Source organism: Dermacentor albipictus, chromosome 6, assembly GCF_038994185.2.
Source record: "Dermacentor albipictus isolate Rhodes 1998 colony chromosome 6, USDA_Dalb.pri_finalv2, whole genome shotgun sequence".
NCBI classification, from domain to species: domain Eukaryota; kingdom Metazoa; phylum Arthropoda; class Arachnida; order Ixodida; family Ixodidae; genus Dermacentor; species Dermacentor albipictus.
Genome location: NC_091826.1, coordinates 109,908,636 through 109,922,121, shown reverse-complemented (window position 1 = coordinate 109,922,121; position 13,486 = coordinate 109,908,636). Strand labels below are relative to the sequence as shown.

General features: G+C 50.2%; 1 protein-coding gene across 5 annotated transcripts in view; it reads left to right on the top strand.

The window, feature by feature from the left end:
- Positions 1–13,486, top strand: part of LOC139061338 (uncharacterized) — a 116,691-nt gene that overhangs the window by 23,439 nt on the left and 79,766 nt on the right. For all 5 annotated transcript variants that reach the window (XM_070541244.1, XM_070541245.1, XM_070541242.1 and 2 more), the window contains exons 5-6: positions 8,614–8,714; positions 11,236–11,352. In XM_070541244.1, coding sequence (XP_070397345.1) covers positions 8,614–8,714; positions 11,236–11,352 — 218 coding nt within the window. The remainder of the gene's footprint in view (positions 1–8,613; positions 8,715–11,235; positions 11,353–13,486) is intronic.

The following is a 13,486-nucleotide window of genomic DNA, read 5'->3' as shown; positions in this document are numbered from 1 at the left end:
AAGCGTCAGAAGCCGCTTTGCTGGCTGATCCACCACCATATGAATGGTTCGACCTGTCTGTTTTGCTTCTTTGCGTGAACTATGTGTTAAGACACTGCACCACGTAAACCGCATCTTGACTCGTACGGCGTGCCTTCTTGCACGTTCTGTTAGTATTAGGCATAGAGTTTCATACAATAATTACTAGAGGGAACTATGTCGCAGCGATCGTTCAGCCATCATGGTAATGGTGGAAAGCGCGTGGATTTATCTGGTCTTCATGCTTGCGGGTTCAGACGCTCCTGTGGCATTGTTTATTGTTCGCTTTTTCTGCCTTCATTGTCTTCAGTTTCAGAGAAATCCTACTTTTCTAACTGCGGAATATTCTGCGAACCTGCACAATTGCTACAACTTGTCGAGGTGGCCAAACTGAAATGCGCCAAGTGTCTCAATGCACTCTCTTGCCCGCTAGGAATTAATAAGGGCGTCCGTGACGTGATGGTTTCAATGGGGGGCCTCTGTACCATAGCTCCTGTGTTCGAATCCTGCCGTTGGACAGCTTTAATAACGTTTATTTAAATATTTATTACACAGAAATTTGTACAAAATGACGAGTTTACAAAGTCACCAAGCCGTTCGAAGCCAGTAGGACGAAGTTTGCGTAAATCATATCACATGCCATAATTACCATGCTGGCTGAACGGCCCCGAATAAAGCTCCCGCATGAAACTCTGTATGTTTAGGTGTTGAATACTCTATTTCAGCTATGCTCTAGAAGTATAACTTATCTGGAGGCTAGGAGTAGCATTCGAATCCCTGTATTCCAGAGCGTCCTTTCGCTCGACTGATCATGATGTTGTTGCCAACCCTTTGTATCGGGTGGACGTGGCAACCACGCCTAAGCCAGGATGACGCTCTGCTGCCTACCCATTTGAGCAAAGCAAGCACGGGTAGGAAAGAGGAGAACAATAAAGAAAAAAAGAAGAAAAATGGGAGAGCACGCTACCCTCATGGGCAGTCCTTTGTGCCCATTCGCAAGTGCCGCTCGCCACAGCATTCGGGGCATCTGATGATGATTGAAGTTTAGTGGCGCAAGGGCATCAAGGCCAAAGAGCGCCAGGACATCTGGTTTGGTTTAGTAGAATTGTGGGTTTAGTTCTATGGCTTAAAATAGAGGCTGTATAGAGGCCTACACGTACGACAAATCTGTAAATATTAGTGAATGAATGTTAAAATAATTACGAAGATAAATATAAAACCTCGAATGCTTGGTTATAGGCACACATAGTAAATTATTGCCGATAGCCCGAGTCCCTTGCTGTGGAATTCTTGCTCACGCAAGAAGTGCAAGAGAGCTCAGACATACTTTGTACATCAGACTGTGCCTCACCTGTGAGGCACAATCTGATGGTTAGGATGATATGAGATTATGTCTAGAAAATCAACTTCTGCAGGATAATTAAGCACTCTTTTAAAGTTAAAAAATGCATCCTCTGATAAAAACATTGATGGATGGGGGGGGTATATGATTTGAATAAAGTAACCTAAAATGAGCCACTCGCTCTCGGTGAAGTTCAGGACATTGAATGAGGACATGGAGGACAGTTAAGTTCTCACCGCAGCGTGTGCACGTCGGTGGGTCAGTTGCAGTCAAGAGGTGTTTGTGTGTGCCATAAGTGTGTCCTATTCTGAGTCGTGCCAGTGTTACTTCGGAGTGTCTATCAAGCTTCAGTGGGAAAGGTTTGGTTAACTGCGGTTTAAGGAGGTGGAGCTTATTTTCAACTTCCTTGTCCCATTCAGCTTGCCATTGAATACGGAGCGCCTTTCGTACCACAGGTTTCATGTCCACACCAGGCATCCTGCTTACATCAACGGTGTTCCTATGAGCCGCTTGTCCAGCATTTTTGTCCGCCATTTCATTGCCTGTGATCCCAGAGTGGCCTGGCACCCAGCATACAACAAGAGCTAGGTTTTGTTTATACGCTACGTGAATGTGTTTAAGGAGCATGTTTAATACAGGGTTTCGGCTTGCTTTGCCACAGGACAGGGCTGTGACAACGCTTAATGAATCTGTGTATATTATAGACTTTTGTATTTTGTGTTGTACTATATGCTCAACAGTTATCAGAATACCGAATGCTTCCGATGTAAAGATGCTGCTATTTTTATGCAATGTTTTAGACTTGGAGAAGTTTGGGCCATGAGCCATCTCCGCCACTGCGGCTCTGTCTACACCTCATGCACTGTCTTCTCCACCAATCCATTCGAAGCCAAGAGCATCCTCCAGGGATACGTCCTGTACTACAGATGGCCCAATGCCCTCACACCGTAGCAGCACATGTTCAATGGCTCTGTCCTCCTTACTGCATGCCTGGCACCGCGCATCATTGTTTATGCTTCGAAGGCGCACAAGTGTACGGAGCACGCCAGGTCTTGCTTCAAAGAGGCAACCTATACTCCCAAGGGAATTGTCATACAGGTGCACCATGCCAATAGTGTTCTTATGACATCAACACACAGCCAACGTCGACTTCGTCGCCATATCCCACATCCAACGTGTTTCTTCGTCCTGCACTCGTTCCGGTGCCTGTTTTGCACAATTCCCTTGGTGAGATTGCGCTGACAGCGGCGCGAAATAGGCCGTATTTACTCTTTGTGCGACATAAGCGCCTCATCCTCGGAATGCGCATGCATTTCGCTGACAAGTAATCAAATGCACGTCTCGCCCACCGCACTCGAGGCAGGTAGAGCACGTGGCCAGGGTATGCGCCTATGCCGACCACCTTCCGAGCCTAAAAGCTCGACCAGCCCAGCTCGCCCTGAATAGCCTCGTTGGACACCACACCATGACAGCCGACAGTTATTCGACCAACATCTCACTGGCCCCGCTCGAGCACCTCTCGCGCGGGCACCGAGAGACAGAGCACAGCCTTTGCGAACGTCAGCGCCTGAACATGAACGATTTTGAATGGGTCGCTAACCATGGTAAAGCTGCTCCGTCCCCAGAGACATCGGCGACGAATGATGCACTGCGTCCGAAGTGCCTTCTGGTGGAGGATGTCCTCTTGTAGGCCACATAGCTCCGGTCTACTTGACATTTGCACTCCTAGGTATCTGCATGCCCATCACACCATCAGGACCTCGTCCCCTAGCCTTATATCACCCTGATTCATGGCCGGGCCCGCGAGGGGGACTATTGCAGATTTTTTGCAGTTAAAGCGGAGTACTAGGAGAGTTACCTCCACCTGACAGATGTTAATCAGCGCCTGTAGGTCCTAAGGGCAACGTGCGATCAATACAAGGTCGTCAGCAAAGGTGAGAACAGGTAATCTGCACTTCTCATTCACGTCCACCGCACTAAGTCATAGCTGGAAACCGAGACCACTACTGAGAAGTTTGTGCTTTAGGTTGGCTACATACAGATTATACGCGCATCCCTCTCGTAGTCGACAGGGCATCTGTCGTAGTTCCCTCGCAGTCTTTATAGCTGCATTCTTCGACAAGATCAACTTTGCCTCCTTTCTTCGATATGAAAAAGACAAGCGGCCGAGCTGCCTTGGGATTAGCGCACCTTCAGTGATCTCTGTGAACAGTCCAGTGAGCTGTTCTTTCGTCTCATTGCCGAAGCCTATAAATACTCCTTCTGGCAGGCGGTCCAGTCCAGCTGCTTTGCGGGCGCCGTTACATTTTAATGCACAATCAATTTCGCCTCCGCTGACTTGCCACCGCACACCCAAACCCTACCCTGGCATCACTCCTGGAAATGTCTCGTGTTCAGGCACATCAGATGACTCTCCTCCGCCTGCGGCCTAGCTTCCCTCTTCTTGGCCACATAAGCGATGCAGGTGGGAAGTGAGATGCTTTTCAAGCTCCGTATTTGCTTCCCCGGTATCCGCATTTAAGAGCTGAACATAGAATCTATGAGTCCAATCCATAGACTGGACATATCGCCAGAATCTCTGCGCTGCAGATTTACCCTCCTCTTTTAAAGAGCAAAACAGACGGGCATTATATATAACGATCCTTACCCGTATCAGCATTTGCAGATCGAGTTTGAGGTCAAGGTACTCAGCCCAGGCAGCCGAGCGTGTCTATTTGTCTCCTTTCTTGACAAGGAATCGGTGTGTTGGCGGTTCGCCTCGCAGCGGACTTGCCATGTTTCTTCTGCATCCACCAAGGTTTGCGTACTGCACGTGTACCGCACTTTTGTGCAAGGCTGCCAAATAGTCATACGAGGTCACAGCCCTACTTATCGACCACTCGTCTCGTACTCACCCACGACATTCGTAGCGGCTCGGCTGGGCAGGTACTTACCCTGTTTCTTTGTATATCGGGCGTGAGGCACCAAACTACTCGAGCAGTTTAACTAAATAACCAGCCGATTGTGGTCGCGGCAAGCTCCGTAAAAGCCTTCCTCGTTGATGTTCATCTGCCCAAGAAAGTGGTTAAGGCCTGTTGACACCCAGGGCATAATCGATGGATGTGTAGCTGTCACAGGGACACCAGAGGGGATAGGGTATTCGTACGAGACCACCTAGTGGGCCGTCCATTTTGGCCACTGATGATCGGATGCAGCTGTACGAGCGAGGAGGAGACGAGCGGCCCTCGCCAATCAGCAGCGGCCGGAACGAACCGTCCATTAGGTGGACTCTTACAGAATACCACCTCACCCTCAGGTTACCTGGCGTCCTCGTGGAATTATACCCGGACAGTGTGGTTCCAGATTCGCCACAACTAGTTTAATCTCTTCGGTCATTCGAAGCAAGAGGTGTCCGTTTCCATCTGTGAACCCATTCCTTATTAAAGTGGCCCACAAGAATTATCTACCTGCTGGCAATTTTTTGCGTCCCTGAAGAGGCACTCCACGAGCTGAGTATTGGCAGTGTGTTGTTTGCTGCCGACAGACACATACACCGCGAACACAGCAGTTGACCTGCCCAGAACATCCCCCAGTGTCCACAAATGATTCACACCGTAGCGCTTACACTTTGCCACTGCATAGCTCGACGTCATAATTGTCCAACCTCTCCACCCTTCCGGTCACCTCCAGTTCGATTCTTGCCCGCCCAATGTCATCCAAGATGCACTAGGGGGTGCTCAAGGCCTCGAAGGTGTGTTTATGCAACTGCACGAAGCGAGATATCGCTTGCACTAGGACAGTATATAGCAATATTCACTTCTATACCCACCGGCAGGCACCATTCATATTCAGGAAACCGACACTGAAGCTCTAGTAAAACTCTTGATTGGGCTAGTTGGTTCATACTTTAATTAGTAAAGGCATGGCGCAGAATACCAGGACTCAAGGTCCTGTCGTTTGTGCTCTTATTGAGTCCTGGTCTTCTGCGCCTTGCCTTTACTAATTCAATCTGAAGCTTCGTTTGCGATGGCAACGGCCATGGCTGGGCCACAACTTGCGTAGTGGGGGTGCAGTTACAGAACCTGTAACTTTGGCCCTGCCATTTGGAGGCTTAGCTGTTCAGGGGCAAGCATAAGTGGAGCTACTGCTGACGTTTTCATCCAGGGTTGGTGCTGGGCAGCGTGGGTTGGACGAAGACCTAAAAAAAACTCACATCTTACGACCTACGCGCTGTCGCATTTCTTCCGCCGCGATCTGGCTCTGCACCAGGCCCTGATGGCTGACTCGAGCTATGTGTGGTGCCCTGACAAATTCCTCACGCGGACCCATTTTCGTGCACGCTCGGTTCACTTGATCATTTCACTGCTAACACTTCTAATACAAGACCTCTTCGCCCGACACTTCAGATATCCCATATAACACACAGGGTGCTCCTCTCTGCTCTCTTTCCAAGTCGAGATCGCACTACTGAGTTTATGCGGCATCTCGTTACAAGTACGCTGCTGTGCGTAATGTCTTGAAGGCCATCATGGATGATGATGATAATCGCTTCTGGGGCGCTCCAAGTATCAGTCGCCGCATCCGCCTCTGTCATAGCTTCCTGTAACGTAGCATCTGTCTTTGCACGGAACTTCACGAGCCTGCTCCTCTTTGTAATCCGTGAGACCGCACACTTCATTCGGAAAGCACTTCCGTCTCCAAGCGCAAGGTGTTGACGTGTCATCGCCTACGGGAAAGTCACGGCGTTGGTGCTCGCTTGGAAAGGAACATTATTTTTGGGATACATTCCAGCAGATAGCCTCTTTCGCAGCTACTTTCGTTTCTTCGTGTTTAAGCGAACCTTCCACCCCTGGTCACTCTCCGGATCGTGACTTTCATTTTCATAAGCTGCATAAGATAGTTGATTGCTGCGCCATTCTTTTACAGGAACTGTCCCTGCACCTGATTCGCATTCCGCGGCGGTTTTAATGGGAAAGCATTACATATGCCCCATTTCGCGAGGGTTGGTGGCACGACCGAATCCTGGTACCAAAAATGGCCGACGGCGAAGAGTAAACCCACATAAAAAAATACTAGAACTGACGTGAGATTTCTCAGGGAGGTCCCCGTGAACAAAGTAAAATAATACCTTTGAAAATAATATTACGTATATTTAGGCCTGGGTGGGAATCGAGCCCCGGCGTCTGGGGTACGAGGCGAGCTCGTTACGCCGACTCCACGGCGGCTCCACGGTTCCGGTTGACTAAATGCGCGCTTAGTGCACGGGTCATATTGCGCATGTCACGTCGCAACCACCTGGCTGACTGAACGTGCGGCCTAGAGCGTACGTCATTGAGCACGTGACGGCGCAGCCAATGTGTAGGAGGCCGCACCAGGTCATGAGAGAATAAAGTGAATGTATTAAATAAAAATTTGGAGGACGTTTAAGCTTAGCCTTCAAGAGCGGAACGCGATAGCATACAAAGATTCCTGACCGCTTCTCAAACTCCCCGCCAACTGCAGCTTATGTAATCGTAATGTTTATCGGGAAACGCTGGCGGCAAACGCTATGCACGAAGGCGAGCTCTCTGGTAGAAACGCAGCCTCTTGCGTGGGCCGCAAATGCGCGGAGGCTAGCGCCATCTGGATTGTGTTATTTCAAGGAAGCGAGCTCATCGCGCTGCTCTATGAATGGCAGAAACGCTGGAAATAGGTTGATGTTTGAGTTTCCGCGTCACAGAATTATGCTTTCTGGCATATTGCAATTACAATGCGACGCTATCATGTCTGTAGGTTCTGGTTAGGCTTTTCGATTTTTCTGACACATCTTACTTTGAGAAATTCAATTATTTCAGTAACGCCTCTGCGCCACATGGAGGGCCTGAGTGGTTGTGGTTCGGAAGGATTGTTCGCCAAACTAGGTCCGACGCAAGAAGCCGACACCGGATTGTATGCTACACGGTGCCCTCAGCGCTGGCGCGGTAAAAAGCATTATTGTCCAATGACCGATTTGCAGAAATATACTGCGCATGAGCAGGAAAGGTATTTTCCAACCAAAGTTTCTTAAGACATCTGATTTTTGCCTCACATACATGGTCGACGTGTGTCTTCGTGTTACTGGTTATTGGATGAACTCAGGACATCTTAGCGAATTTTATTGCAGGTCAAGTCATCAATACTCATGCAAAGATAGCACTTTTGTCTTGAACACGTAGCTTTTATTTTATAAGAACCCTAATATTTACATAAACAAAGCAAACTCATTTGACCTGTGCAAGCACTCGAACTTAGTTCGCCGAGAAGCGGTCCAACTTGGCACCCGTTTTCCAAACAAATTTTGTAGTACTGCCGCTGCACGTAAGAGGACACGCGCCACTCTGCAAGTCATCCAGTGCCGCTTAGCGGTTGTTCCCGTTAAAGTGCGAAACAATAACAGGATACAGACCTACGCAAGAGGCCGCGTTTCTACCAGAACGCTCGCCTTCGCGCATAGTGTTCGCAGCCAGCGTTTTTCGGTAAACGTTACGGTTACATAAGCTGCAGTTGTCAGGAAGTCTGAAATGCAGTAAGGGGTCTCTGAACGCTATGGCGTTCCACTCTTAAAGGCGAAGCTTGCGCTATCTACAACTTTTCATTTGGCCGTACAGAGGCTCATATAAAACGCAGGCGATGAGAGCTTGCGCGGACAAGGAAGGCGCAGAAAAGAAACATTTCACAAAACCGAATATAATGTTTTCGCATTCCCAGGCGTAAGCAGTTTTACGTGTCTCTGCCGAATTTTGGGAATCGTACGTATCTGCTTTATCAGTTGTTGGGAGGCGTTGTCCTCCTCCCGGTGAAGTTGATCGAGAGCTTCGTGTGGGAATACGTGGGAAAGCGGACGTTCCGAATACCCGCTGCTCTCGCATCGTACAGCCTCGCGTGTTGGAGGCTGTTGTGCACAGTCTGACATACTTAAACCGACCATTTCTAAAGCGGCTTTTCGCAGCTCCTCTGAAAGGCACCGGCGATAGCTTGTTGGTATGCTTTGAATGGCGCTGGCCTTTTCATTTCTTTTGAAAAGTTATGTCACCATAAACGTGTCTTGGTTGTTCGCGCTGAATTTCATGGAGGTGGTATAGCGCCATAAATCCTATAGCAGTTCGTGTAGAATATTTTACCCAGCATTCATGTGTCCGCACCATATATAAAACAAAACAAAGAATATTCATGAACGAGCATTCACTCAGTCATACCTCAGAAGCTATGATAATGTATGAACATCGAAGTGCTCCTCACTGCGCTTCTGCTTGCAGGAACGAATCCAGCAACAAGAATGTATATGTTGCAGTGGCCGTCTGTTTGGCCATCCTCGTGGTCTTGATTATCACAGTGCTTCTGCTCACAGGCAGCTCGTGTAAGTCATGCTTCCTCTGCTTTGTGAAAATGCAGCGGCGGGAGCGGCGGGCTATAGCTAACCGCGATTATTGCGCGAGCTTATAGGGTTTCTTCACGAAAATTGCACATGTCCTCAACAACCACTTCAGCTTGATGAGTAACCGTATTCTACCAGGTTCACTCCTGCTCGCTTGGTCCTATGCTGCACTACTTTGCGAGTCGAAATGTAGCAGCATAACATAGCAAGTGGGAGCGAGTCTGAAAGGCGTCATTATATCCTGCTCCCCCGTGATTGCTACTTCTCATAACGTCATGCATACTATTACGCGCCAAGGAGGCCTAGTGACTTTGACCTTGCGCTGCTAAGCCGAGGGCGCCGTACCAATCCCGGCCGCATATCGATGGGGGCGAAAACGCCTGTGCGCTGTGCATTGCGTGTACGTTAAAGAACCCCAGGTGGTGAAAATTAATCCGGAGCCCCATACTACGGCATGCTTCATAATCATATTGTGGTTGTGGCACGAAAACACCAGACTGATTTTTATAACAAAGTCAACTCCTTCGAACCGATACAAAACTGGCTTTAGAAATCTCATTATAGTCAATATTTAGACCACTCTTAATATCACCATCATTCTAATGTTAACGAGTTCAACGACCTTTAATAAAGGTAAAAATAGACAGTCGGAACTATGCCAGTAAACCTTTGCTCGGTCGTACGTAGGGCACAGTTGGCGTTTAAGCATTAGGAGGAGGAGGAAATAACTTTGTTGCGTGCCCTGCGAGTTGGTGGGGAGGGCCAAAGGACCCACCTAGGTGACGGCCAGGAAGAAGTTTGTGGGCCCCGCGGGTCCTCGGCCCGCTGGATGGCCCATTAAGCATTAGTAATAAAAAAAATTGCCGTCCACGCACTCCGACCAGATGGCTAACCAGCGAAGGCGAAACGTGCAGCCCGGTGTTTTATTACTGGGTTAATTCCGACAGTTCATTGAACGACGGCTTGGTAGTCTGCCGGAACTTCGGTACGCAGTGGCTGCTTGAGCTCGGCTGTACGAGCCTGTTTTTCTGCAGCATCAGCACGACACGGCGTATACGAGCTCGTTCCCGGCTCTGATCGCGGCGTTGCTATTCAAAGGCTGCCTGCTCCTCAGGAGTACGTATGACCCGTGGCCTACCCATTTCGGAGCCGGAGAGAAACTGCGGTGCGCGCTCGGCTGCGATAAAGAGCAACGACATCACTGCTGGCACAGCCAATCGCGTGCCTCTCTTTCTCTCTTCTTTTGTTTTTTGCATGCGCATGGTGTTGCGTCGAAGGAGTTTTTTCGGCGTACAGGCGACAGACGTACGAATGAATTGGCTAGCCATTTACAGCTTGGCTATAAAATTTGGGCAGCAGCGACAGGGTAAGTGCGTGGGACTGAAAGTACACAGATGTCAAAACTTTGTTTGGAGCGGAGCGGTGTGTTATTGGTTGTAAAAGCAATAAACGGCGGTAAGTGAACGGCGGACCCGCCGACCATTACGAAACTCCCTTATGATAAATTTCAGCGCAAATCTATACGTGTTTTTCTTTCGCGATATATTAGCTGGCGCATACAATGTGTCGCTTGCGGCACGTTATAAACGGCGCGAAGTGAGGGGTGAATGCCTAGCTAAACGAGAGGGGGGATCGCGAGATGCAGCACGTCGGTGACGCATGGGCGCGATTCACAGCAACCGCAGCAGCCACACCTCCGCTCATGCAGCACTTTGTTTACATATATGTTATCGGTGCCGTCATCGGTGAACAGACTACAGGCGCTACTCTGGCGCATCTCGTAGCTATCGTGGTCGCATAGCCAGTCTGGCGCGGCACTGTGCTTTACTTCTCAAGCTTTCGCCATACCCTACTCCTCCTTTATCTGCCTCATGGCTCTACTGCAGCCTCCTCCTCCACTTTCCTTCGCGCGCTTTCTTCGCTATCGCCGTCTTTCTTCCCCCGCTGCGTTCCACGTTCGCTCTTTCGTCGTTCGCTTGGTTACGAGGGACGCCAGCGCCGACGCAGGAGCAAGCGAGCTGTGTTCTGAAAGCGACAGTCGGCACGATGTTACGAATTTGGTTTGTGGCACAACGCACCACTGGAACAGTCCTATCAAAAGTAAAAACTTTTGGCACGTAGCCACGTAGTGGCAAAGTGAATAGTGCAGCACTATAAGCACGGCCTCCAAGATCCCGCAGCGCGCGCCTCTCGATCTTGGATGCCATGCTTGCAGCGAAGTGTGTAGTGCGCGATCCAGAAGTAACTATCACTTGAGCAGTATAGGAGTTCCGCTACGACTTGTAGCTGTCGATATCTATACAACGGGACACTTATCTAGGTACGCGAAGTCAACGGCTGGTACGACAGCATAAAAGCATAGCGACTAAGGAACAGTAAACTGTGCGAGTTGTTACTGCTTCATGTTATGTATTTTTTTTTCGTTCTGTGTCATCTATAACGCTACCCTTAAAAGCATGGCGACTACATATACCTTTATTTCTCTGTCTTTTCCGAACTCCAGCTGCTTCATCGGAACTCGCCGCCGGGGAAGACGGTGAAGACAGTGACGCGACCAAGCAATCGCACTCGTACGCCGTGAACAGGGGCCCCGCGGGAAATACGGCGACTAACGGGGCCAGTAAGTGTGGGACCAAGTTTTCCTGCTAGTTTGAGACGATTAGTTGATCATTTACTCATGAACAAACCGAGCAAAAAAATTATTCCCAGTAGTTACATCTTCAGCAACACACATTAGCAGTGGTGATCGTCAGGGTCGACATCCGCATTAGGCACGATTCGCCGTCTAGTTATTAATGCAAAATTTCGGCGAAACCCATCTCTTGACGTGTGTCAACGGTAATGCGTTTTGTATTGAATCAATATATCGACAGAAGGCATTGCCACCGTCGAAAAGAGTTATGTATGAGGCGTTTTAGCAACGGGATTCCTCTTTCGCGCTTCCCGAAGAAAAATTGGCGCCATGTAGCGCTGCCGCGTTGAAAAGCGGCACATACTGTTCGCATTTTAGGCGCAGACTGCTAAAGCTTCGGGTTGCGGACATTCAGGAATCTTGTGATTCTCGTTCTGAATTCTGCTTAGCATCCAAGAAATTTAGGGGAATTCTGGATTGCGAATCTGAAATGTGTGGGGATGCGCGATCCTCGCGCCTCCCCTGATATCTTGTTTTCCCGCATAGCCCCCTTCTCCGTGTGGCGTCGCCGCGTGGGCCGCGGCGGTCGGAGTGGTACAAGCGCGGTGCGAGAGATGGCGCGAGTGTCGCGCCGCTGCGCGGTTACTTGGGTGCGGGAAAGACAAGGCGCTCTCTCTTGGGTCCGAGACAGCAAGCAGCACGGATGTGCCGTGCCGCGCATGCAGCGACCCTCTTTCCCGGCGGGCCGGCAAACAGCGCACACATTCCGCGCGCGCGGCGATCGATGCTTCTGCGAGACCGCCTCGCGTGGCCGCCTTCGAACGCGCCACGATTCGCGTGACTATACACGCGAACGACCAGGCGTTGGGATCCAGCATGGGGCGAACATATTCGCTCGCTTCCGGTCGCGGTGAGTCGGACTTCTAGATTTGTCGCGCGCCCATCGGCATGTTTTGTGGATAGCAACTCGGCTAGTAGGCATTGATCTATGAAAGGTGCAATAAATGACCTTGTGATTGTTTGCACTACTGTGTTGTCGTTCCTTTGTCCCAAGAACACGGAGGAGAACCCCAATCACCCCACATCTGGCTGCCCAACGTGGGGCTCTTGGGGCATCGGACGATAGTTTTAACAGTTTTGCTTCGTTCGAGACCTTTGTTTGAACCGAAGCGTAGGCCTAGCGTGAATTTTGATCGCTAGCGTCGGCGGCGTGCTTTCTTGAGCGAGGTGATGGTGGCTGTAGTGTGTTTGAACATGTCAACATGCTAAGCCTTTTCGCAAGTGTTCTTTTTAATGGCATTCGTCAGTACGAGAGCCACGTGGTCTGCATCCTGGGAGAGCGAAGCTCAGCGCCCGCAAAGCGTATTGGCAAGCCTGAAGCGAGTGAGTACGGAAGCCTCTTGGGTGGTCCTAATCTCTTATGTAAATAGCTTCTTCTATCTCTTTGACTCTGAAGAAGTCGCGGCTCTGGGAGCCGGGTGGCCGCGGGCCACGGGTGCCACTACAGGTTGACTGGTATTGCGGCCTGGCACGGGCGCTCCGACACCGTCTGGGAAGGTGGGCGCCTTCAACTCGGATGCTGTGTGCACCAGGCGGAGTAGGACCACCTCCCAGAGCTGACGTCTCCTCGCGGCTGCCTGTTTTGCGGCCATTTTGGGTGTTGTTTTTGGATGCCGGTTGTTGTCAGGGTAGCGACGCTTTAGGCCTAAGGCTTTACGAAGCTGCCTGTCGCACGTGGAGAGACATAACCCGGTGGACCGTGGCCTTGAGGTGTTGCACTTTGCGTCCCTCATTCTAGTTAGCCTCGCACGAATTGAAATTACTCGTTCGACTCAAGAAAGCGAGCTTCGTTCACGTGAACTTAGCATATGAGTAGCTGCCCGATCTTTTGCTAGCCGAGTTGAACATCATACCACGTGGGCGATACGCATGCAGAATTCCTCTCCCTTGCACTACTCTAGTGTTCGCCGAGTGTGTTGAGTTTACGCAGCGTGATTGCAGTCACCCCGGGCTTGCTGTCACCTGCACATCGCCTGCGCTGCTGCCCCGCACTACGATCGAGCCACCCCGGGCGACGGTGATGCTGTGGCCAGTTCGGCGCAGCGACTTCGGCGGCCTCCTG